The following is a 27,366-nucleotide window of genomic DNA, read 5'->3' as shown; positions in this document are numbered from 1 at the left end:
TCACATGCTGGATGATGTGTCACAGACCAACACACATCAAAGCACCAGACAGACACACCGGCTTATTAGACTCGACAGTACTGAGTGATTATACAGCAGTTCTCATTACAACCATTCTCACTAACATGTCTGAAGAAAATCAATGGAATCAATTCAGTTTTTTCAAAGAGCAGATAAACATTTTTACATTTTATATATCATATAAATTTATATTTTTGGATACTTAATACATTGTGCAGAGCTCACTGTGCTGATCATCACTGTCTGTTATGTAGAGATCGTAGACAGGACTCTGGGTCATGGCTGATGCCTGCTAATGTGGTCTACCTCCACGTTTCAGTCCCTCCAGGAAATTGAAACCGTGATAATTAATGCAAATTCAAGCAATCTCCGCAATATTTGCAGTAGCTTGCAATTTTTTTTAATTCGTGCAATTTTTCCACAAAAAACTTTCAGGTGTTTCTTTATTGTTTTATCATTCTGTGAAAAACTAATAGGTTCGTACAGGAATGAATCAGATGCTACAACGATGAATCACTGAATTGTTGGCAATGAAACATTCAACCAGAACAAAACTCCTAAAGTGATCCATTTTGGGTTGTTCAGTCTTAAAAACTTAAAAACAAACATTATAAGATTTATGCATGTCATCTGAACCGCAGTTAGTTCCCATCAACACAAATTAATAAGAGCCTAATTGACAGCCCGGGAGGGGGGGGGGGGCACAACAACAAGGACACAGTTATGTAATCTGTGGGTTGGATTGTCTCGTTCTCTTGAACTTGGATAATTACTAGTCAAAGACCAGTTTGTGTTCTTCCCTCTGCATATTTCTGACAGGTAGTTATTGTCTCATTTATCAATGCTCCTCTTTTCCCCCTCTGCTCTCCCTGTGAGCCGGTTGAGTCTCACTTATCCACCTTTAACACTTCAAACTGGATCTAACAGCTGATTAGATGTTGGCTCAATAATAAAACTTTTCATTTTTGTTGATTTGTCATATCTTCATTCGTTTGATTTTTAAGATTTTTTTGTGTGAAGAGAATAAATATTGTTGGTTGATGGTGGAGTTTACTAGGAGGCTGAATACAAATGGATTACAATATCAGTTTATAATTAACCATTAACCATGAGCAGACATCACAGATCACCTGCAGAGACTCTCAAACTGATACCAGTTTATGGGTGATATCATTTTGTTAAATGTGAATCAGATCTAAGAGGATGTCTGTTGTGTGACTTCCTGTTCTGACTGAAGGCTGCTGGAAACTTGTTGGAGCTTTTTATGTCGTTCTGTCTGTCTAATTGTTTTGATCTTTTTTAATTTCCAGCAGACAGGATGTGCATCGCTGCCTCCTGCTGGTTAAAAACAACAACGCAATTGGTCGTTTCAAACAGAAATGATGCACGTGTCTGTTTGCATGCAGAGCGGGGAGGTCGATCACAAGAGGTATCTGGAGCCTGAGCTGATGTACGATCTGACTGGAGCTGTATACACTAATCTAACTGAATCTATACATGAAGTTTTAGCAGGACATTGTTAAAGATCCGTGGACAGAATGAAGTGTACATATATGAAACGCAGGAACCTACTCATGTGTCTGTTTATATTGTTTTGTTGCATCTTTCAGCCACTTAGAATTGCCTTGTTGAGAGGAGTTACACAAATAAAAAGCCTTTAAAAATGATATTATATGTTACTGTCAACATGTAAGCATTGGAACAGTTTTCAAATAAAATGCAACAGTATGAAGGCAACATAATAATTGCAATACTTATTCAACTTAATTCAGCAAATGCATGTTAGATTTTTCAGGGTTTTTTTAAGAAGATGACTTTAACAAACACTTCATGAATTTAATGAAAAAAGAACAACCTAAAAAACCTTTTAGGGCATTAAATATTCATCAAGGTCACTGGTGATTGTTTTGAGGCCGTACTTCGCTGTCAAAGGAGTACAAATGCAGCCGCTCAAACAAAAGAAAAAAGAAGCCTTCTCTGAGAGTCTGAATGAATAAAAAGGTTCAGCAAACATGCAGCATGTCCCACACGCAGCCTGGTCGCAGCCTTCGGCAGCAGTCAGCCTCTGTCTCCTGATTTGAGGAGCTACGACAGCACTCTGCAACTCCTAATGGCTCTTTCTGTTTAATGGCTTTCCATTTCCTTTCCCCTCTTTTGAAGAGCTGACCTCTTTTAAATGCTGCTCTGTTTTTCTCAGATGTTCTCTTATGATAATATTAAATGAACTGTTCAACATATAACTTTTTTTATTTTATTCAGTGTTGTCACCACCTTCAATTCATGTTCACAAATTACTTTTCCATCAGCAAAGAAGAGACATTTTTTGGAAGGGAAAAGGGCTAAATTGCAGAAAATTGACCTCTTACAACAACCCACTAAGTGCAAATCCATAGTGGAGGACCCCGTCGAGGGTCTGACTGCAGACAGCGAGCTCCGACTCCTTCACGCTGATACTGAGGTGCTGCTGCGCAGTGATCTGCACCGATCATTATGTCCAATCTGGGTGTGATGGGAGCTCCTTGTGAACGAACCATCAGCAGGAGGGTCAGAAACACTTCAGGTGACTCCTTGTGTTTTCCTCTCCTTTGTTTCGCTCTTTGATTTGAAATAATCTTTATTCCATCAGCAGGAAGATAAAAAAGAACTACAGCTTCAGAACAACTACTGTGTGATATTACTGTATTATACAACCAGTAGTTCTGACACAGAGATCTGATTGGTCAAATCATCATGACATCACTCCACCTCCTCAGTGGGAATATAGAATTAGAATTTCATATAATATGTAATATAATGTAGTTTCTACTTGTTATAGGTCTATTAAATGTGACCTATTTGGTGAAGTCGGGTCTCTTTTGGTCCTTTTTGGTCGCTCCGAGCACCCGTACCGTAACACCACGGATAGTCACGCACTTACAATCCTAGAGGAGGCTAGCTGGACCGGTTTGGTTTGAACACATGACACGGAGCTAAAATGTTAAAAACACATGAGAACATGGATATCTTTGTTCATCAGATATCTTTGTTCAACAGATATCTTTGTTCATCACATATCTTTGTTTATCAGATATCTTTGTTCACCAGATATCTTTGTTCACCAGATATCTTTGCTCATCAGATATCTTTGTTCCTCATATCTTTGTTTATCATATATCTTTGTTCAGATATCTTTGTTCATCAGATATCTTTGTTCTTCAGATATCTTTGTTCTTCAGATTTGTTTATCAGATATCTTAGTTCATCAGGTATCTTTGTTCATCAGGTATTTTTGTTCTTCAGATATCTTTGTTCTTTAGATTTGTTTATCATATATCTTTGTTCCTCAGATATTTGTTCATCAGATATCTTTGTTCATCAGATATCTTTGTTCATCAGATATCTTTGTTCATCAGATATCTTAGTTCATCAGATATCTTTGTTTATCAGATATCTTTGTTCATGAGATATCTTTGATATCGGTGTTATGATGACAGGGGAGCGGAGGAAAGTGTTCACCAGGACGTTTGTCTAGCGCTCACTGCATTTATTAAACATGTTAATTATACTTTAATTTATTATAATATCAGCCGGCCTGACTGACAGAGGAACCAAAAAAAAATGGATGTTTCTACAAGTATTACCATGGAAAGAGGCCAGCGATCAATAAGCAGCGCAGCAGTGAGAATCAATATTGTCTTCCCTGAGTCACACTCTCCAGTCTGGGGGCGGGGTCTGGTCAGATAGGGAGGGGCTACTCTTCCTCCTCTTCTTCCTCTGCTCATAGACAAACCATAACTCTTGCCTACCTGCTGCCTTTACAATTACACCCTCTGTATTAAAGCCATTTTTCATTCAAACGTCTCGAGGCTGAGTTCACTCGTCTCTGCCGCTTATTCATATTCAGGATGAAGTCAGTGCTCCTCTACCTCACCGGGGAACCAACACACCAGGAAATGACACCCAGAAACAGTCAATAATTGTCTACACAGATGAATATTTGTATGAATGTTGAGGAGCAGAGGAGATCTGAAACAAACTATTTTACTTTTATTTTCATGATTTATTTTTTTTTTCTGATATTCAGTGAATTATTTAATCTGTAAATGTAAAATATAATGACTCATCTGCATCAGAAACCAGCCGAGCATGAAGCGAAGGGCCTTAATTTACTGTTACTTTGAAACTCTCCAAAGCTTTTTCCTGTTTAGTTCCAGTAAAACTGAAAACTACATCTCTGGTATCTCATCAGTGTTTGAATAAATGTGGGTTATGGAGCTATTAATTAACTGTTCATGTACTGCATGTTTTCCTATGTGATCAGATACTTTTAAAAGATGAATCTGATATTTAATGATGATTAATTTGATGCTAAATAATCTACCTTCTGTGACTTGAAGAATTGTTTTATTATATTTGGTGTGTGATTGTGATCTAAAACAAAGTGCTTCTGATTGGCAGATTAAATCAGTCAGTCAGCGAACAAGGACACATTTTCTGTAATTACTATTAAAAATATGACTCCTTCTTTTATTAAGCACATTGTGGAAACTATTCAGGTCAAATAATTGATCGGATCAGTGGGTGATCGACTTTTATAACCCACCTCATCCATTTAATCACACCACATATTGTTAGAGGATCTATTATGGTTTTCCATACTTTCTGTAGTATTGTTGCACTGTTAGTTTTTCATACTAAAAATGGCCGAATAAGTAGAAGTGATTCCTTTGAGAGAGAAGCTCAGACTTCCTTTATAATGGTCATGTGATCCAGGACCAGCAGGCCACAGGCTGCAGGCACACATCCCCCCAAACACGCCATCTGTCTATGATAATAAAAGCGGTTAAAGTCAAGCGAAGATATTCAAACCCAAAAGTGTGTCAAACAACAGTCCATATGTTTTTCTCACAAGTAAACTATTTATGGAAAAATATGGTTTGTGATTGAAATCCACTGTTGTGTAACACAATAAGAAGGTAGTGATCAGAACATGAAACATCCTGCTGTTATCTTTGTTGCTGCGTACGGTCGTTCGGCCCATTTGAATTCATCTCGACTCAAACATGTAGAGAAGATTCAAGAAGGTTCCATCTCCAATCAAGAACCAGAAACAATCTTCAGAGTTTACTTTTACACATCACCAGTAGGGTGAAGCTGTCGTCACGAGTTCAACACAACAAACAACCATCAGTGATGATGTCATCAACCATCAGTGATGTCATCATCCATCAGTGATGTCATCGTTGGTTTGTGAACGTTATGAATCCTCCAGTTCAGATTCTGTCCGTCACCATCTTTGTTAGTTCGGAGCGGTTCGGAGCAGGAAGTGACCATATTTGGACGAGCTGGGGGAGGAGCCAGCGGTGGATCTGACTGATCTGATTGGAAACCTGACAATACTACGTCCCGCCCACCGATAGCTGTACAACCCAGGCTTCCTGCCGTCAGAACAAGAGGGGTGGCCTTAAAGAGACAGGAGCTAAAACAACTTGTTTCAGACAACCAAGGGGCTCCATAAAGGACCAGTGTTAGATAAAAGAAGATAGTTTTAAACTGTAAATCAAGGAAAAAAATACTCTAAAAGAGTCACAATAAAAGAAAATCTGTGAATGAGCATAATGCCTTTAAAAATAATGTTTTACAGTTTAAAATGATTGGAGGTGATAAACCCAGTACACAGGACACCATGCTGTAACTTCATGATTTCATTAATACTGTGTAGGTTAAATTAGATCAGGGGATCCAAAACACATGGGTACACCAAACACCCACAGTATAGTTATACATGACTGTAAACAGAGACAAATTAACACCAGACCACAACACAACAAGCGCATGGGATCTGCTGGCAAGCAAATGGGTCACAAATACGCATGGGGTTATTGGAACAGAGTGTGGGTGTGAAAGAGGGGTGGTGACCCACAAGAAAAAGAAAGACTGCTTCATCAGACAATGGATTGGAGACAACACCAAACAAAGTGCATGCAGCACCGAGTAGGTATCGTCTGGGGACCAGAAATCAGGGAAGACTTTGAAATCATCATCAAAATCATCAAATCATCAAAAAAAAATACAGGCTGGATTTTCCCCAGAGATAAAAAAAATAAAATAACATAAAATAAAACTTGCCATGTAGTTTGCTGTGGTCACACCCGGGTATGCAAGATCAAAACGGGTAACCAGTGCAGGCTGCAGGTAAGAAATGAAAGACAACATCACCAGCCAGTTTACTCAGGTACAGAGAGAGAAGTGAGCCTAATGCAGCAGGACACAGAACCATTAGTGATGGTTAGCCTGTCACATGTCGAGTGGAGGGAGAAGGGAAAATGTTCTGGGAGGTTAAGATTGGATGAGGATGAGGATGAGTGGATCACTGTGGAGGAAGAGCCTCTAACCTAGTGGAACATAATCACACCACACACTGGCTGCACATGTGCAACATCACATTCACTGATGATCATTTCATCCACTAACGAGAGACGATTTCTGAAGCAAAGAATCAAACCAGACAACCGATTATTAGATCAGAATATCTGAAGAGTTTTAGCTTCACGGCGCGTCGATAAACTGACACCAACACCTGAAAACATCAGTCCTCTATTCATCAACACACAGGGACAGCAGATCTGTCCACTCCTGTCCCCACCTGTCCCCTCCTGTCCCCACCTATCCCCTCCTGTCCCCACCTCCCTTTCCCTCCTGTCCCCAACTGTCCCCTCCTGTCCCCATCTTTCCCCTGCTGTCCCCACCTGTCCCCACCTTTCTCCACCCGTCCCCTCCCGTCCCCACCTGTCCCCACCTTTCCCCGTCTGTCACCTCCTGTCCCCACCTCTTGTCCCGTCCTGTCCCCTACTGCTAATCAAGCTAAAAAAAACCTGGACTGCAGCAAAATGAAGCCGAAGGTTGATTTTATGTGTAAAACATGAAACAATCGCAGCGTTAACTTTTAGATGTTAATATGAAGATCATTAATGAAACATGTCCCGTCTCCACTGGTTTCTTCATACATGTTATAATGTGACGAACGGTCAGATTTTACTACAACGCATATCTGCAGCCATATAGTTAAAACAAATTTAAATATCGAGCCAAAACTGCACATTAGCGTGTCCTTTCATCGGGACAGTCCGAAGCAACATGTGTAATAATGCTGCTGTTTAATCAGCATGTTGGATGATGGACGCCTTTTTTAAAACCAACAAACCAGCCGCCTGGCTCATAAATCACAGTCTGGGCACTAAAGTGCAGTAAGTGAACTAAAACACTGAAACAATGATTCAGCCCAACATTTCAAACACTAAAACCTCTGTTCCGACAGCGCCCTCTGCTGGCTCCAACCAGCAAGTACAGTCAGCTGCATCTGCCAACGGGACGACCGCCGGATCTGTAGCAGTGACTGACATGATGCTGATGAACAAAGATGAAACTGGAACTCTAAATGAGGTGTGCTCTTTGTGCAGGATGTGACATCAGGATGTTTACTGGCATTCATGGATCAATACGATGCAGAGGGAAGGTGAGGGGCATGTGAAGACAACATCTTATCCTCTCCCCCCATAAAGATACATTAAAGTACAAACTGGCAGATTATTGGGGGGGTTGAGAAGAGGCCATGTTGGCAGTCATTCATGATGCTGAGTTGGGATGAGGTCAGAGGGGCGGGGCTTATATGCCAGGTGTAAAAACCCACACTCGTGGACTGCTGGGAGAGACACTGACCTTGAGAGGCGAGATGTGAGAATGGGACACGTAGCCGTGCACATTCTCGATCTCGGACAGGTTCTTCTCGGACACGTGCACGAGCTCGGGGGCGCGCACCTCGTTGGTGAGCCGCGGGAAGCCCTGGTCAAGAGACGGCGAGTCGTCTTCCTGGTAGTGGTACTGCTGCAGGTGGAAGGGGAGGCGGAGCAGAGGGGGAGAAGTGATGAGATCTACATGCTGGTACAAAATAATACACTTTGTGTTATGCTATTGTTCTCAGCAACGACAGGAGACGGCCAAATATACCTCATCTTAATCAAATATGTTCATCATATTAAAAAAAATCATTTTCATTTCATAATTTGTTTGTAATGTTTCTTGTCTCTGTGCAAATATTGCAAAATGCAAAACATTCTGACTTTGAAAAGAAGGATGTTAATTAAAATTCACAATTAATCAAAAATGACACAAACAGATATGCACAGATTGTATGAACGTTAACATGGGAAATCTAGCAGGTCTTATCAGGCTTTAATTAAAACACTCAGAACACCATTTTTATGAAGAATAACGATTAATCATACACATTTCTCACTTGTCTAATGTGACAAAATGAATATTTGATGTGTCTATATATACATATACATACGTATATGATAATGATGATATAATGATATATATGATGTGACATAATGCAGAACAACAACAACACCACAAACTACAGCCTGTAGTTTTGAGACTATATAACACAGAGATGAACACGTGAGGAGGTCCAGACACAGTGAATTTAAAATCTATTATTTTCTAATCACATGAACATCACAAATTTAAACGATGAATTCCTTGTACGGTTGATGTCATACACGAGGATACTGTATGAAATCTGGATGGGGGTGATTAAAAGACTCCGCCCCTCTTCCCCTCTCTCACCCAGGGAGCGTTCATCAAGGCGGGGGTCATGCAGGGTGGGGGCTGGCCGTTGTGGGGGGATCCCTGTACTGCCGGCGGCCGGTTCTGGAGAGAGCAACGGGACCATGTGAGACCACCAACAGCAAACAGCACAGCTCAGACTTAACAAATGAAGTCCATAAACAGTCATTCACACCCAACATGTCCATCATACAGGACGGAGGACAGAGGCGCCACTGGACACCAGAAATCCTCCACCGAGACAACAGACATCAGTTCATGCAGGACAGACGTGGTTACAACCTAAACGCATGCACACGGAGGAACAGAGCGACATCTCATGGCACAGATCGTCATGTCAAGCTGTTGGCTTTACATCTTCGGCAGAAGAACAACACACAAAGTTACAACCTTCAATTTATTGTGTCCGTGATGAGAATTCGGAGAACGAGCCAACTGTTGATGAAACATCTGTCCAAACCATCGAACATAAGAGGGATGTATGGAATACAGATTGGACCAATACTTAATAATAGGTCAAAATGGTATGTCTTAAAATCAACAGAAAATGTGGTTGTTGTTGTTGTTGTTAACACATTCATCTGTCTGTCTTAAAGTGTTTGGACATCTTAAGAAAACAGATAATACGTTGTTAACATGTCCATTTTTAACGTCTTCAGTTATTTATAATTAGTGGTATGTTTTCTGAAACTGACATACAATCACTGCAAGCAAGAAAACTTTAACAAGCTGGATGGTCCCTCTCCTCTTTAACCTGGAGGATGCAGCGTCCATGATTTCCAAACAGAATCTCAGATTGTGATCCATCAGACCTCAGGACAGTTGTCCACTTCACCTCAGTCCATCTTCAATGATCTCGGTCCAGAGAAGGCGGCGGTGTTTCTGGATCATGTTTCTATCTGGTTTCTTCTTTGGAGAGTTTTAACATCATTTGTGGACGCAGCGATGAACTGTGTTCACAGATGATGGTTTTCACAAGTGTTCCTGAGCCCATGCAGTGATTTCCACTCCAGAATAGTGTGTTTTTAATGCAGTGCTGCCTGAGGGCCCGAAGATCACCACCATCCAATATTGGTTTCCAGCCTTGTCCCTTGTGTTCAGAGATTTCTCCAGATTCTCTGAATCTTTTAATGATATTATGAACCGTAGACGATGAAATCCACTAATTCTTTGTAGTTTTACGTTGAGGAACATTATTCTTAGATTGTTGAACTATTTTCCAACACAGTCTTTCACAGAGTGATGAACCTCTCCCCATCTTCACTGCTGAGAGACTCTGCCTCTCTGAAATCATCTTTTATACCCAATTATGTTACTGATCTGTTGCCATGGTAACCTGATTAGCTGTGGGTTTCACCAGGTCTTCCTTTTAGCATTTTTTTCGGTGTTTTGTTGCTGCTGCTATTTTTGGGGTCTATCAGGACACAGGTTTCATTACAGCTCATGAGACAGTTTTTTCAATCTACTCTTTAATTACTGGGTTCCAATCAGCCGATGACAGGAGGAAGATAGTTGGGATCCCTGTTGTTTTTATCAATAAGTCCATGTCTATCTATCCCCTCCACCTGGTACACACTGATTGCAACTTTCGAAGAGTTGGTGATACCAAGTAGAAAGCAGTACTACCTTTGGTTTTCTGTTGCAGTGATGTGAAGACACAAACATACATTTGAGTGTATTTGTTGTGTACATTAAGTTTCTAAAATCCCAGCTGGGTTTTAGGAAACACTTTATGTTGGAAGAAGAATATAGTGAATATGATACTGTACTCTTTCTGTAGCATCACACCTCCTTACTTAAGGATGTACAGGGAAACTTGGCAATGCTTCAGAAGCATACATAAAGTGTACATTTGTTGTAGTTTGACCTGTGAAAGGATTTTCACAAACAGTAGTTCACTAACAGCTCCGCTACAGAGTCTTGACCCAGTACCGGTCCATATCCAATGTTATTTAATGTCAACATGAAGAGGCTCCAGCCATGCTATCAGCTTTGTAGTTAAAGTACAGCCATTCTTTGAGCTAAATGCTAACATCAGCAGTGTACCATCCTCACAATGACAGTGATAACATTACAACACAACCACCATATTTATTTTGCTAAACACAAAGTACAGCTGAGGCTGATGGGAATGTTATTTAGATATTTAATATGTGGTATTTATTTGTTTGTTTTTTTCCCCCCACAATGCAAGCCGATATATACAAACCACAACCAACAGACCAAATCCCAAAAGATAGTAATTTAATGCTTTCCACTGTGGTAGTCTCCGGCCCGGAGGACCAGTCACAGACACATAAAGCTAAACCCAATATCCAACCTTAAACTGCAGCATAAATAAAAGAGGTCCAGCAAACTGACTGCAGCCAGAAATGTCCGCACACCTTCGAGTCAAAGGGATCGTTCTCAACACAGCTACGACAAAACACCCACAGTGCATCGCACACTCACTCGTTCCCAGCCATCCTGTCGAGATGAAGACATGAGGAGAACAAACGTAGTCCCTCAGCTGTAGAGCGGTGTACGTAGGCAGCTCCCAAACACAGATGTTTCCACTGGGGTGTTGCTGCAGGGGGGGAAGGGGTGCAGGTGTCTGCTGTTAGGCTTACCACGGCAAAACTAATGGGAGAGGCTCTAAATATAGAAACTACGAACACAACATAATGACACTGTTCTTACCCAGTCGACAGTTCAGTGCTTTACATAAACCGTAGACAGCGCTGTGCAACGGTGACGGGAGGATGCTTTTACAAATAATGCCATAAATAGGCTTTAAAAACAAATGTTTGATATAAATCAGATCAATATTTGGAGTGAGAACCTTTTGCATTCAAGAAAATAACCAACCCTCCTCAGAACACCTGCGCACAGTTTTTCAAGGGACTCGTCAGGTTAATTGTTTGAAGTATTTTAGAGAACGTGCCACAGCCTTTGTGTATTTAAGATGCCTCAATGTCTTCTGTTCCTTCATGTCATCCCAGACTCACTTCATGATGTTGAGATCAGGGTTCTCGTTGCTGAAAGTAGTCCTGAATGACTCTGTACGCTTTGGGTTCGTAGTCCTGCTGTAGAGTAAATTCAGGAAAACTTTCTCTGGTCCTGTTGTGATGGAATAGTTGAGGTGCCCTAATAACTGCTACAGAAGTGAGTTCCGTCAGCCCATGCACGGTGTTTGTGGTCTCAGACATCAACACTGTGGTCAGGTTAATGAGAGGACCTCTGCTTGTTTACTTGTTATACCCGTTACTTAGCAACAACTTCCAGAGAGGATACTCACTAAAATGAGTTGTAAGGCCGACGTCACACCTTTGATAATCTGCATGAGCAACGGAGGAGACTCACACTGTGTTTAATGAAAGAACAAAGTTTGCATTGTAACTCTGAGCCAATCAGGAGTCTGCCAGTGGAAACTCAACCAGCAGGCAGAGACAGACATAAGCGTTCCTAATGATATCTTTATGTCTTTAAGTTGTCCACATGAAGCTGTCGTGTGGCAGTAACACTCTTTTAGCCTTGCTATACAGTGTAATGTTGCTGATCTGCAACACTCATCAACATCAACACCTCCGAATCTCACTGCAAATAAAATACATTATTTATTCGACAACAGCGGTTCTGAGGAGCTTGTTCAGTTTTCAGTGATAATTAATCTATCTATAAAATATTCTCCATGAATGTCATCTTTTCTTGTTTCTTTCATCTGAAGCTGTCAAACATTCCACCCATAGTCTCTCTTGCATGAAGTAGTTCAGCGTGTTTAATAAGACTATGTCTGAATAAGCAGCCAACTGTGGGATTTCTATAATGAGGTAAGATGTTTGTGCAAAGCCAGAATAGATGAAGGAAGGCTGGGAGCTAAACACCACATCCCCCGCACCGATTCCACTTCATCTGACCTGAAGCCTGAGAAAGCACAGTGACCTCCAATGACCTGTGAGAGGAACACTACAGCACAGGGTGAAATCAGCCAGGCTGCACAACTACAGTATATCGTCAGCGTGAAGCATCACTGGAGTAATGGTTGCTGTATATGAAGCCTGAAATGAAAATAAATGATTTTCTTTTCACGTACTTTCCATTTGTGTTTACAAAGTTCTCTTTGAACTTCTGTATTATCTGTCTCAGGGTCTGATGTACTAAAGGTCTGTGTGTAACATCACGTTCAAACTTCACATCAGCCACAAAACATCTCCAGCTGATCTACTGACGACGTGCAGCGAGGACTGCGTCTTTCAAATGTGCAGTTTAACACTCAGTATTCATTTTGTGTGTTTTCCTGAATACATCTGTAATATTGGGTGTTTCTACTTGAACATGTTAAATACTGCAAATTGATACATTTATTATCTGTAATGATATTTACTGAACCTGGAAGTAGAAACAGGAGAAGTGATTGTTGTGTATTTTAGTACGACTGAAGGTTTTAATCAGATGAACATCAGGAGAGACGGCTGCTCTTATTGTGAAAGAGACACAGGAAACCAGAGAATACGTAGAGAACGAGGTTTTACACCCGTTAAACATTTCTGATGTCAGAGGTAGAAATTATTCAGACAGTTCGTCTGTCCAGAGATGAAATCTTACAGTTATTGAATGAACTGAAAGATGATTGACAGCCAACAACAAGGAAGAGCCACGAAATACCAGCAATGACAGGACTTCTCACGACTCAGCATTTTCCTGCCTCTGGGTCATTCCAGCGTACTGTAGGCATCACTGCTCAGATATCCCAGTCCTGTTATTCAGTGAGCTGTCCCAGGTCCTGAATGTGTCACTGTCCCAGGTCCTGAATGCGTCACTGTCCCAAGTCCTGAATGCGTCCGCTGTCCCAGGTCCTGAATGCGTCCACTGTCCCAGGTCCTGAATGAGTCGCTGTCCCAGGTCCTGAATTAGTTGCTGTCCCAGGCCCTGAATGGGTCGCTGTCCCAGGTCCTGAATGAGTCGCTGTCCCAGGTCCTGAATGGGTCGCTGTCCCAGGTCCTGAATGAGTTGCTGTCCCAGGTCCTGAATGCGTCACTGTCCCAGGTCCTGAATGCGTCCGCTGTCCCAGGTCCTGAATGAGTCGCTGTCCCAGGTCCTGAATGGGTCGCTGTCCCAGGTCCTGAATGTGTCCCTCAGAGTTCACAGGTCACTTCATCGGGTTCCCACTGAATGAAACTGAGTCAGCTGGAATGAATTAATGTTCTTGGCATTAACTTGGAAGAGTTGTCTCTGCACACACCGCTGCGATGCCATTGGCTCTGAGCGTGAGGGTGGATGAGGAGCCGCAGGGCCGACCAAACGGGGTTGTGTGCAAAGCGTAACTCCTCACGTGCGGTGTTGTCATGCTGTGCAGCGAGGATCCCTCCTCCCCGACCTCACCAGCAGGATCACGAGGAGATGGAGATGTGGGGTGGCACGGCCGCGGGCGTATTCAGAGCCTCTGTGTGGAATCTCCCAACGGTTGTATTCACTGACCTCCTTCTGCGGTTTTATATACCTACAGTTGGACTCCTCCCCAACACAGCCCTGATTCCGGCCGACAGGAGGAGGGCGAGCAGAGCTGAGGGGGGTGGGGGAGGGAGTGTGTGTGTGGGGGGGGGGGGGGGGGGGGGGGGGGGGACAACACCTGCCCTTTGCTATTCCTGCTTTTACAGTCAAACACATATTTCTGTTGTCATCTGGTGTTTTTTGTATTCTTGGCTCCAGTGTGTCAGAATCTTCTTAGATAAGCGATGGATGTTCCTGGTGTTTCAGTTATTGCTCGATATGCCTCATTGTCAATCACAAACATAAACATAATGAGGTTTTCAGTCAGATAATTTGATGTACTGGTGGTGACTTTGAAGATTTTTTACGCAACATTTTATGAACAAAATTGGAGTTAAATAAACCGATATTTTTTATTCCAACAACAACAAAAAATGGGGCGGGGAGTAAATGTAGCATTTCTATTTTTTGAGTTCATCTCTTGACTGACTGAAATATAAAATTATATTTTCTCAGTTTAGTGACATTAAACTTACATGACCTGCTGTAAAGGAGCTGATATGAACATCATTGCTGGCTGAAAGTGAACAGATTCACCCATTTATGTTACTGATGCTCCTCTTTCAACCTGAGATACATCACAGACCGGCGGTGAAGCCTCTCCACCTCCTCTATTAAATATATAATGATATAAAATGAAAATGTCTGCTGACGTAGTGAAGTGTGTTTTCACCTGTCACCAAAAATACCACAACTCTGGAATCATACTGACAAAGTGACTCTTTTCAACGGGCACTGTACTAGTCATGAATGTTTCAGTCTCATTCAACACCAAGCATCCACCATCTGTGATGTCATCAACCATCAGTGAGGTCATCAACCATCAGTGATGTCATCATCCATCAGTGACGTCATCGTTGGTTTGTGAACATTATGAATCCTCCAGTTCAGATTCTGTCCGTCACCATCTTTGTTAGTTCGGAGCGGTTTGGAGCAGGAAGTGACCATATTTGGACGAGCTGGGGGAGGAGCCAGCGGTGGATCTGACCGATCTGATCGGAAACCTGACGATACTACGTCCCGCCCACCGATAGCTGTAACCTGACTGTACCACAGGCCTGTCAATCAAACAGACACGCCCCCAAAAACAGGTCTTCTTGAATCTTCTTTTCTAATGAATGAGGGATTATTTTCAGATGGACCTCCAGAAAACTAATAAGAAGGAGTGACTTTAGCTAACAACACCGAGATAACTGATGGACACATTTTATTCACTTTGGATTTGATGAGAGAAGTTGAATGGGAGTCTATGGAGCCGGAGGCTTTTTGGAGCCGACCTCTAGTGGCACTCGCTGGTATTGCAGCTGAACACACTTCTGGATCGGAACCATTTTACAGAAATGTAGTTAGAAATCTGAATTTGAAACACATTGCTTCAATTTGTAGTATTTAACTTGAATAACTGTATTGAGAAACTGAATCTGAAAAGCATAATTTGAAATTGAATTTATTAATTTGAAACTGAATTTCAATAAACTTGAAACAATCAAATTTAAATTGAACCTGATCAGAAAATTCAACTCTCTGCACTTACAAATTCATTTAATGTCAATATTTACCATTCAGTTGCAAGTTGCTTTGATTGATTTAATATGTAAAAAACATATGTGCAGCAAACTGAAAATAATACTGTCCTCCAGATAGTCATGATCCACAGAACCCCCCAGGACAGAGTCACTCCTCACGTTGGTGCCACTGGTGTCGAACATTTTCACAGTGACACTAAAACTCACTGTTTTTTTAATCAGAGCAGAATAACGTTTTAAGAGACTGTGGCTCAGTTGGTAAAGCAGGTTGCCTTCTAATCACGAGGTTGGCGGTTTGATGTCCGGCCCCTCGTGCACCTGCTAAAGTGTCCTTGGGCAAGACTCAGAATTGGGAGGTGAACTGTGAAAGTGCTTTGAGATCGCTGTGGTGATAAAGTGCTCTTAACGTTGACATTAGTGGCTTTCCTGCACTTACACCTACAAACATGGGCATTCATAGAAAATATTATAAGTATGGATTGTTATTAAACAGCTAAATCCACCGTGATGTCACACCGTAAGAAAGTCATGTGTGAAATATTTACCAAACAGAGAAAAGTTGCCATTTCCAATCCCATTTTTACTTTAAATGATGGTAGTTAGAAGGTTTATGGTGTCGTTTCAGGGCCTTGACACCAACACGAGGATCACAAACACAGGGTGGCGCTGCTCTGCAGCTTCCTGGAAGAAGATAGAGGGCTTAAAGAGACGGTAGATAAAACAGCTTCCTTCAGAGGAGGAACTGAGGAGCTGCAGTTTAACATAAATAAGGACTATTTTGCTTTTCTTTTTTTTCATAACTGTGATTCATGTAAAGCTGCTCTGGTGGAGTCCCAGAAAATACGAAAGTGAGCACAACAGGTCCCATGAAAGACCCGATGCAAATGTTTGAAGATTGAAACGGTTTCCTGCTTCATCCTCCACAGCTGGTTGGAAAGCTCTGACAAAAGACAGCACCATTATTTCTAATCATAACGTGCAGCTCTATTCAGTTTACAAAGTTCACCACCTCTGTCCACCCTGACAGCAGCCACACCGCCGCTCACCCGCCCACTCTGTAAGTCATCCTTGACTCATTAGCCATTGAACACGCCTAAAAACTGTGAGTCCGTACTCTTCAACATAACTACAAACAAAACCTTCTGTCTTTAACTTAGAGTTCCCAACACAAATTAGTTCATACTGTCTTATGTGCATATTCCACTGAGTCCTCTGCACGGCTTCATCTCCCACCAGGAGCTTTCAGGTAAACGTTGTTAAACGGCTTCTTTTCTTATGAGTTTATTGTTGTCATTTCCTACTTTGTGCTGCAGCCTGCAGACAAAGTTAAAACAGCTGCTGTGTTTTAGTCATTAAAACACGAATCCTCCTGTTTATTGAGTAACTGTTTCACACAGAGTGTCTGTTGCAGGACGAGAACACATTTCTTGTCCAAATTGAAAGACAGTCGACGGTGATGTAGGGATGTGTTTTACGATCGGAAGTTTGCAAATGGGTGTTTTATTTTGAAAATTGACCGGATTTTCTCAGACTGACAACAGAGGATGAGTTTACATGACGTAGCTAGACACATACCAGTTATATTATATAGCTTCGGTTGAACTGAAGTTACCAACTGCTTTAGCTGTTTCTGTAGCTCCAGGAAAATAGAAGAGAAAGATAGAAAATGATTTTGTCTGTGTTGTTTGGTTCTCTTGCAGTTTTTTGTCAGTATGTTCTTGTCTTTATTCTGTGGAGATGAGGAATCATGTTGCTGGCGTCAGATTTGTAAATCCGATTTTACAACAAGTGTTTGTTCTGTCAGCAACTATTTCATTATTTTCTGCAACTTTTAAAGGAAAGCTAAAATACCAATGACTTCAACGTATCTCGTCGCCGCCCCCTGCTGCCATCTGTGAGAAGTACAAGGTCCCAAAAAACGGCATATTATAGCAAAAGCAACTGCGCCCTCTGCAGTTCAAGGTGTGAAATACACAAGAAAATACAAGTCGAGCTGATTGAGGATGACTTCTGTTTATTGGCAAACATGCAAAGGAGCTGGTGTAAACAAAACCACACAATACATCATCATGTACTAACCGGAAAAGTCCTTCCCTCCTCCACGGGTCAGAGCGGAGAGAGGTTCCCCACTGGCAACACAGCGGAGTACCAGGGGCACAAACCGGGAAAAAAAGTTTTCACCCCTCACACAAAACTTAAAACTAACACATGTGCTCTCACAGTCAGCCGACATCTACTTTTACATCATTGTAAAACACATCAGGAAGTGTCACACTATCAGCAGCAGCTGTATGCATCACTGTTAGCTCACCGCAGCAACTCTAACAGGATACCCAATACCCATTTAAATCATTTTATAACTGTAACCCTTCATCCTGGACACAGACAAAGACAGAGAAGAAGGAGGAGGAGGAGGAGGAGGAGGAGGAGGGCGCTTGACTTTGATTGTAGTTGGTTAAAGGCAGCGGAGTAACTCTGACCCGTCACTGCGATAGATGAAGGGTGACAGAACAAGGATGCAGAAGTCCTACAGTAGCTATGAATATGCCCTCATTAAGCCTCAGTGAGCATCAACACAGCTTCAAGGAGTGCAGAGAGGAAAACAAAACTGTTCCAGCACTGACCATGAAATAAAAATGTAAACAGTTGTCTCAGTTATCACCGGACAGAAAATCCCATCAGGCTGTTATCCTCATCCTCTATGATACCTCATCACTGGATATCACACAGCAACACTCAGGAGTCACTGACAGAAAGATCTCTGCTACTGCACTCCATGAAACAACTGAACCTGAGCAGGAAATGGTCCACAACCTACCTTACATCCAAACATCAACGACAAAGAGTTGTTGGTGCAGGCAACTTTGCAGTGGCAGAGCAGCGGGGTGCAATCTGGGCTCTTCACTATGGGAGACATTCCTGCTACAGACCGAGGAATCAGAGACGAGATGAGCTGCAGTCGGACCGGACCGTCAGTGTCACTGCTTCATGAGAGGGAGGATCTGCATGCAGGCTCACACACACACACACACACACACACACACACACACACACACACACACACACACACACACACACACACACACACACACACACTACCCTCAGCATACACTCTGCTTCCTGCTCTCACTCTCTCTCTCTCCACTCTGGCTTCATCATCCTCACCATCCTCCTCCTCCTCTGGTCTCGTCAGGATTAACTGCCTCATGAAATAAACTGACATCTCTCTTCCCTTCACATTTAGAATCACTGACACTGTTTTTATTTTAAATAAAGTATGAATATGTGCAGTATATTAAAGCAGCTCTGTACATGCAGCAGCAGGTCTACTGAGCAGTCTCTCTCAGGCTCGATGCTCTCTAGCGCCCCCGGCAGGCCGAGGTTTCACCCCACAAATCAAAACTGCAGTCAGCAACTATATATGAGCTTTATTTAACCAGGTAAAATCAATTGAGAACTAATTCTCATTTACAATGATGACCTGTCAGCACAGTCCACACAGTGACACAAACAGCACAGATACAAAACAGTATGACAAACACATGAGGAAAAGGCTAAAGACAACATGGGTAAATGAATAAACACTATGTACCAAAATAAACAATAACAACTTTTACTGTCAAGTTTTCTGTTCGGCCACTTGAACATATTTCACTGCACAAAAAGAGCTCAGTGAATGTTTGGGTTTATATTTTATTTTATTAATATTAGTATTACTTTATATTAGTATGAAGCTGGAATGTGTTGCATTAATGTGCAGTACATATATGAATGTGAGAAAGGGTTTCATAATCAGAAATGATTCACTGGTCGAACAGTTCATTGAAAGGAGAAAGTCTGGAGATTAATATCAGAACCAAACCAACAATGAAGGGATGCAGTATTGTGTGCAGCTCTTACTGCAGAGTTTATCAACTTTCATTTAAGACTTTCAAGACTTTTTTAATACTCCACTACATTTCTAGCAAAATATGACTATAACATCATAATATTCAGTTATTCTTTGCAATATTCGAGGGTGGATCAAAAAGTTCAGAGACGGCTGTTTTTTCACGTGAACAGACGGCAGCAGTGCGACAGAATAGAGTGAAGCTATAAACACAGAGAGGAAGTGTTCAAGGTTTCAACGCTTTATCACCACAATGAGCTTTGGAGGAACTGCAGCAGGTCTTCACTAAAAGTAGTGAGTAGACTCCTGTAGACCTCATCACAACCCTCTCTGTTCTAGTTTATGCCAAACAATTACACACAAAAACATTCACAACTAAAAGAGAAAATGGAAACTGCAATCAAAGATTTTTCTGGTCTTTAAGGCCTTTTAAGACCAGAAAATACTCTTTATAAAAACACACTTCACCAACAGTGAGGCTGAAATGTTCCTTTGATACCATGAACAGTATTTTATTCCGACACCGTCCTGCTGCCTGCAGGACTTCCTCCTGTTGGAGTCCCATTTGATGACCAGGTGATTAAGGTCAATACCACGTAGGAAGACAGGCAGTCAGCAGTGAAACCCAGTTTGATTCCTTCACCTTCATTGCGTGTCGCTGTGCTGCTCTCTTTCCCACTTCTGCTGTCTGTCTACATCACACCACACTTCACCCAATAAAAGTACACGGTGTCAAATTACAGGCAGAATAAGATCCTCTGAGTGGTTCAAACATTCATGTACTGACTGCTTTGCTAAAAAGCAGTTGCTCAATGTTAACACACTAAAAACAGGAGAAAACACTATAAATAACCACTTGTGCTTAAAAGGGGCTTCAGCTGTGACTTCAGGCTATTTTCTGCTCAGATTTACTCTGTCAACTCTGCAGGAGTCCTAACTGAGGTGGGAGCTTTAGAAATGACTGACGCGGCAGGTTTGAATGGGAGAAGCCATCAGAGATGCTCCGGTCTGTTCACACGTACTGCAGCTTAACACTGTCGCTCATGTGAGTCATCCTACAATGTCAGCATGTTTCTGTAATACTGCTCTTTAGAAATAACCTCGGATCATTTCTACATACAGGATATCAATATGAGGAGCGGAGCTCAGTTACCTACTTTAAATAGTTGAAATAAATATGAATGAATTATCGTAATACTCTCTACTCCCATCACCAGCACAAATCTCAACTAAAATTAGCCAGGCAGCGCTCTGACAGACTCCCAGCGGTGCTGAGGTTGAACACGCCGCCCAGCTGAGACAGGAGAGGTGTGCTGAAGTGCTGATGTGTTCATACCAGGTGAAAATTATAAAACCACAGCAGACTGATACCTTCAAAATGCAGCCAGCTGGGTGGAACCAAGTGTCTCTGCCACGAGGCAGCGCTGACAGATATTCTGCTTCTAACAGAGACTCGACTGTAGATGGACGATTACATGAGTGTGATGTAAAGGGACCTATAACACTCATCTTCAGATGTTTTATATACAGTGGTGTGAAAAAGTGTTTGCCTCCTTCCTGATTTCTTATTTTTTTGCATGTTTGTCACTTAAATGTTTCAGATCATCAAACAAATTTAAATATTAGTCAAAGATAACACAAGTAAACACAAAATGCAGTTTTTAAATGAAGGTTTTTATTATGAAGGGAGAAAAACAATCCAAACCCACATGGCCCTGTGTGAAAAAGTGTTTCCCCCTAAACCTAATAACTGGTTGGACCACCCTCAGCAGCAACAACTGCAATCAAGCGTTTGTGATAACTTCCAATGAGTCTTTTCCAGCTGTGGAGGAATGTTGGCCCACTCATCTTTACAGAGTTGTTGTAATTCAGACACATTGGAGGGTTTTCCAGCACCAACCTCCTTTTTAAGGTCATGTCACAGCATCTCAATAGGATTCAGGTCAGGACTTTGACGAGGCCACTCCAAAGTCTTCATTTTGTTTTTCTTCATCCATTCAGAGGTGGACTTGCTGGTGTGTTTTGGATCATTGTCCTGCTGCAGAACCCAAGTTGGCTTCAGCTTGAGGTCATGAACAGACGGCCGGACGTTCTCCTTCAGGATGTTTTGGTAGACGGTAGAATTCATGGTTCCATTTATCACAGCAAGTCTTCCAGGTCCTGAAGCAGTAAAACAGCCCCAGACCATCACACTACCACCACCATGTTTTACTGTTGGTATGAGGTTCTTCTTCTGAAATGCGGTGTTACTTTTACTCCAGATGTAACGGGACACACACCTTCCAAAAAGTTCAACTTTGGTCTCGTCAGTCCACAGAGTATTTTCCCAAAAGTCTTGAGGATCATCAAGATGTTTTCTGGAAAAAACGAGACGAGCCTTAATGTTGTTTTTGCTCAGCGGTGGTTTTGGTCTTGGAACTCTGCCATGCAGCCATTTCTGCCGAGTCTCTTTCTTCTGGTGGAGTCATGAACACTGACCTGAACTGAGGCAAGTGAGGGAAAATACTCTGTGGACTGACGAGACCAAAGTTGAACTTTTTGGAAGGTGTGTGTCCCGTTACATCTGGAGTAAAAGTAACACCGCATTTCAGAAGAAGAACCTCATACCAACAGTAAAACATGGTGGTGGTAGTGTGATGGTCTGGGGCTGTTTTACTGCTTCAGGACCTGGAAGACTTGCTGTGATAAATGGAACCATGAATTCTACCGTCTACCAAAACATCCTGAAGGAGAACGTCCGGCCATCTGTTCGTGACCTCAAGCTGAAGCCAACTTGGGTTCTGCAGCAGGACAATGATCCAAAACACACCAGCAAGTCCACCTCTGAATGGATGAAGAAAAACAAAATGAAGACTTTGGAGTGGCCTCGTCAAAGTCCTGACCTGAATCCTATTGAGATGCTGTGACATGACCTTAAAAAGGAGGTTCGTGCTGGAAAACCCTCCAATGTGGCTGAATTACAACAACTCTGTAAAGATGAGTGGGCCAACATTCCTCCACAGCTGGAAAAGACTCATTGGAAGTTATCACAAACGCTTGATTGCAGTTGTTGCTGCTGAGGGTGGTCCAACCAGTTATTAGGTTTAGGGGCAAACACTTTTTCACACAGGGCCATGTGGGTTTAGATTGTTTTTCTCCCTTCATAATAAAAACCTTCATTTAAAAACTGCATTTTGTGTTTACTTGTGTTATCTTTGACTAATATTTAAATTTGTTTGATGATCTGAAACATTTAAGTGACAAACATGCAAAAAAATAAGAAATCAGGAAGAGGGCAAACACTTTTTCACACCACTGTATATTACAACTTCACTAGAGTCACTTTAAATGATTCAAAGTTTAAAAACAAAACATACACACTGGCCCTTAATGAGACATCTTAGATCATCCTCTGTCTCTTTAATGCCATAAAGGATTTTAAAATGAAACACTAGCACATCACTAGTTCCTGTGACGCCCACATTCATGTTTTTGCTGATGTAGATGCACCAAAAGGAAACTGTGAAAAATCTGCAGCAACAAATATTACAGCAGGACGTCTCTCTTCTGTAACATCATGTTCATTACCTGCTTATTGCGAGACATAACGGTGCATTTGTTATATCAGCTGCAATGATGGTATGATACTCTGAACCAAACAGTTACAACCACAGTTTGAGGCTGAAGCTAGAACATAAAGATGGTTCCTGAAAGTGACGCGAGATGCTGCCGCCAAACAGCTCCAAGTGGTTCACACTCAAAAAGCAAGTTCTTTCTGGAAAGTTAATCAATTCCTGATTTTATCATTTCATAACCACTAAAGTAAGCCACTGTAATGATGGTGCTCATGTTGGGAATTGTTGCTCCATTAATATAATTATCATAAAATTAAAAAGAGTATAATAAAATGATAAAGGCTTTGATGTCTGACGTGTAGCTGCTGATTGACAGAAGCAACCAGAAGCTGCAGCTCTGGATTTAAACTGCTCGATGTCACAGGTTGTTACATCTTTAATCTCTGAACATCAGAAGGTCTGTGCATATAGAAATTCGGTGTAATAGTAAAATCTGTGGATTCCTGCAGCAGATGACTGGAATATCTGTTTCCATAAATTACATCTTTAAAGAAACATGTCAGTGTTTATTAGCTGCTGATTTCACATCATATATTCAGACTCATCACAGCATTTCTTGTCATCCTTCCAATAGTTTGACATGAATATGAAACCACGTTGAAGCCTTGACATCGAGTGTGCAGGTTTAACTAGTGCTGTGCTGTCGGCTGCATGAGTTCACTAAGTGTCTCTGCTGTGGAACACTGATGAAATCCTCTGCAGTTAAAATGCAGCGCTGTAAAAACCTGCGTCTCAAACACAAAACATTTCATTCTGCTGCAGCTGCTTCACACTTCTATCTGCCTGTCGTTGGTCAGTCGTCCACCTGCAGAGGACGGGACCATCAGTAGACCTGAGAGTCCCTGAGCACCAGGAGACCAGGACGACACAACACAGCTGCACTATCAGAACCCTGGCGGCTTCCCAAACAGAATGCAGTGTTATCTAATCTGAACCACTAGATGGCACTGTAACACTGAGAAACTGAGTGTGGAGCCGCTAACTGAAAACTCTAACAGCTCACCATTATTAAACAGTGACTGAGGTCAGTGAGGATTCATTAACCAGGAAGCCTGTGGGGAACATTTCCACTGTATCACAGTAATTCATCAAATTAACAAAATCTGAGAGAAATGTGCACAAATGCACATAAAAAAAATACGAGTCTGACCCGCCAGTGTTTGAACGCTGGTGTTTCACAGGAACTCCAGACATGTTGCACAGGTTTAACTGGGCCAAACAGCATGACTGCAAACACGGAAGGTTCACCTGCTTCTGAGTATCGATACAAGACTTGGAAAGAGCCTACGAGGAATCAGGACACTCCTGGAGAGAATATCTCCCCTTCAACACAGCAGATTTCAGTGTCCATCCTCCAATTCAACTTTGTCTGTCTGCACTTTCCTCAGCAGCTACTGTCGGACTGCTGACTGGGGCGTTTTTTTTATGAGGTCAGAAGTTCAATCTGCGTCTCTGAGGTGGTTTTCAGGTGGAAATCTCAACTATGTTTTAAGCAATAAGAAATAAAAGGCTTCAGAGGATCTGATTACCGAAAACACTGAAGGATTCTGATCAATACTTTATCAACTACTCTGAACACTTTCTAATACACATGATACACCTGGGAAGTAGAGAACAAGTGTATGTCTTTAAAAAACACAACACAAGCGCTACAGAAAGCCCAAACCCAGCAGTGTGTGTATACGTGTGTGATTTATTCATATGTTTTCACCACAGAGCCCGTGACTCACTGACAGACAGCACGTGGAAGCCGAACTGTAAACCGAAGCCTCTCTGTGGCTGATGGATGGTGTTTACACACTGCACGTCCTCCACACTGGGTTAATGATCCAATAACAAATATGCCCACTCAAGAGGAATATCAACACTGTATGATGAGCATCAACAGAGCGCAGCCATGTTCCTTCACACTGTCACATTAATCAAACACATGCTGTCCTGTGTACGAAGAAACCACATCTTTAATGACGACTAATATTTTCAACACTCAGAATATATTTGCCTTTAAACCTCATTAAATGAACACTTTCATTTTACAAAGGTGAAAGGTGAAGCAGAAAAAATAATGGCCCGCTGCATATATTTGGCTTGGGCTCCTCGCCTCCCATTTCCCAGCATGCCCTCATCCTTTGTAACTTTTAACAATAAAGCAACCATATCAAATACATGTTGGTGCACAGAAATCTTTATAAAACATGCAGTAAAACATGAAATTTCTATCAGCCCAAGTTCAGCTATCCTACATAAAATAAAATGACTCAAAACCACAAGTTGAATTAAAATATTTCCCAGATATATTGACTGAAAGTGACTGACTGAAAACCAATCAGGCAGCACTGCATTAAAAACACACTATTCTAGAGTGGAAATCACTGCATGGGCTCAGGAACACTTGTGAAAACCATCGTCTGTGAACACAGTTCATCGCTGTGTCCACAAATGCAGGTTAAAACTCTCCAAAGAAGAAACCAGATAGAAACATGATCCAGAAACACCGCCGCCTTCTCTGGACCGAGATCATTGAAGATGGACTGAGGTGAAGTGGAAAACTGTCCTGAGGTCTGATGGATCACAATCTGAGATTCTGTTTGGAAATCATGGACGCTGCATCCTCCAGGTTAAATAGGAGAGGGACCATCCAGCTTGCAGATCTGTCACCCATTTATTTATTTGTACTTTATTAATCCCCGAGGGGAAATTTTTTCGCTACAGCAGCATCTCGGGGGGGAGCTGCTGCAACAGGCTGCCACTAGCGCGGCGCCATCTAACCTGAGGTGCATGTTTTTTGGGTGTTGGGAGGAAGCCGGAGAACCCGGAGAGAACCCACGCAAGCACAGAGAGAACATGCAAACTCCGCACAGAAATGCCCAGGACCGGATTCGAACCTTTTTGCTGTGAGGCGACAATGGTAACCACTGTGCCACTGTGCCGCCCATTGAAAATGTTTGGCGCATCATGAAATAAAAAATACGACAAAGGAGACCCTGAACTGTTGAGCAGCTGAAATCTTATATTAGGCAAGAATGGGACCACATTTCACTTTCAAAACTCCAGAAACTGGCCTCCTCAGTTCCCAAATGTTTCCAGAGTGTTGTTAAAAGAAGAGTTGATGCAGCTCAGTGGTGAACATGATCCTGGAACAACTTTATAGAGACGTGTTGCTGACATCAAGCACATTAAATATGAGTTTACCTGATTTGTAAATCACTGCGTGCTGTTTTTATTTACATTTTACACAGTGTCCCAACTTTTGGGGAACAGGGTTTAGTTTACAGTCCACCACTGGTTTTCACATGGGATTTCTTGACAATTTTGTCAAATACAAATAATCACCAGAATTATTGTTATATTGTTTGAGGGCTTTGAAGGCTGTTTGTACAAAGAAAATATTGATGTTACTAGCAACCAAAAGTCTTCCTGTAATAGGTGATACATGACTTCATGTCAAGAAATAACCAAAATACTAGAAATGAGGCTTGGTTGGATGTCTTATAATACCAACAGAAGATTATGGTAATGAAGTGAAAGACAAAACCAAAGAGGAGTCTGGGGGAACGGCTCTCTGTGCCTCCCTTCAGTCTTACCTTTCTCTTTCTCCCACAATCTACCTCTTAAATTCCCCTACAGGGAGTCCAGAGAACCGAGGGGCTTTCCCCTCCGAACAATAGCTGCATTCTGACGAGAGCCAAAGAGGAGCGGGAGAGAGAGATGAGACGGAGCAGGAGCCAGAGAGAGAGAGCATGAATGGGCTGGAGGCCTCTTTATTGGCTCCCACAAAGGGAGGCGATGGGACCAAATCTACTGCAGTCAACATGCTTTCCCTCTTGTATCACAACCAGTTCCTTGGAACACGTTACACAACTCCAGCTGGCTGCAAACAGAGAACATTATTTTTCAAGATGAAAACAGATCAGTACGCAGTGTTTTCTTGTCTGCTAATAAAAGGAGAAGTGTTTAGTGGCACCAAGTGGTGACATTGCAGACTGCAACCTACTGAACACCCCTCGCCAACAACTCCCCGTTTCAGATGATTATACACTCACGAAAACCTAGTTATGAATATTATATTACCATTCAGCAAATAGATCCCTCTAAATCCTGCACGCTGGACCTTTAAGACTAATTAATTCAACAGTAAAAGGCCAAGCAGCATTCACAATGATGAATATGAAGACAC

General features: G+C 42.0%; 1 protein-coding gene across 14 annotated transcripts in view; it reads right to left on the bottom strand.

The window, feature by feature from the left end:
- dlg2 (discs, large homolog 2 (Drosophila)) overlaps positions 1-27,366 on the bottom strand; it is a 287,216-nt gene that overhangs the window by 116,617 nt on the left and 143,233 nt on the right. For 9 of the 14 annotated variants that reach the window (XR_011179035.1, XM_069165097.1, XM_069165091.1 and 6 more), the window contains 3 exons: positions 8,632-8,715; positions 7,720-7,884; positions 6,130-6,189 (listed from right to left, as the gene is read on the bottom strand). Coding sequence is in view for 13 of the 14 variants with exons in the window: in XM_069165097.1 (XP_069021198.1) it covers positions 6,130-6,189; positions 7,720-7,884; positions 8,632-8,715 (309 nt within the window). In the remaining variant the exon portion in view is untranslated. The remainder of the gene's footprint in view (positions 1-6,129; positions 6,190-7,719; positions 7,885-8,631; positions 8,716-27,366) is intronic. The other 5 variants (XM_069165099.1, XM_069165096.1, XM_069165107.1 and 2 more) reach the window with 3 other exon arrangements.

This window comes from Embiotoca jacksoni, unplaced genomic scaffold, assembly GCF_022577435.1.
Source record: "Embiotoca jacksoni isolate LCO1_2020_lvr unplaced genomic scaffold, fEmbJac1.0.p SCAF_33, whole genome shotgun sequence".
NCBI lineage: Eukaryota > Metazoa > Chordata > Actinopteri > Embiotocidae > Embiotoca > Embiotoca jacksoni.
Note: the sequence above shows the minus strand (reverse complement) of the source record. Positions and strands in the feature narration are given on the sequence as shown.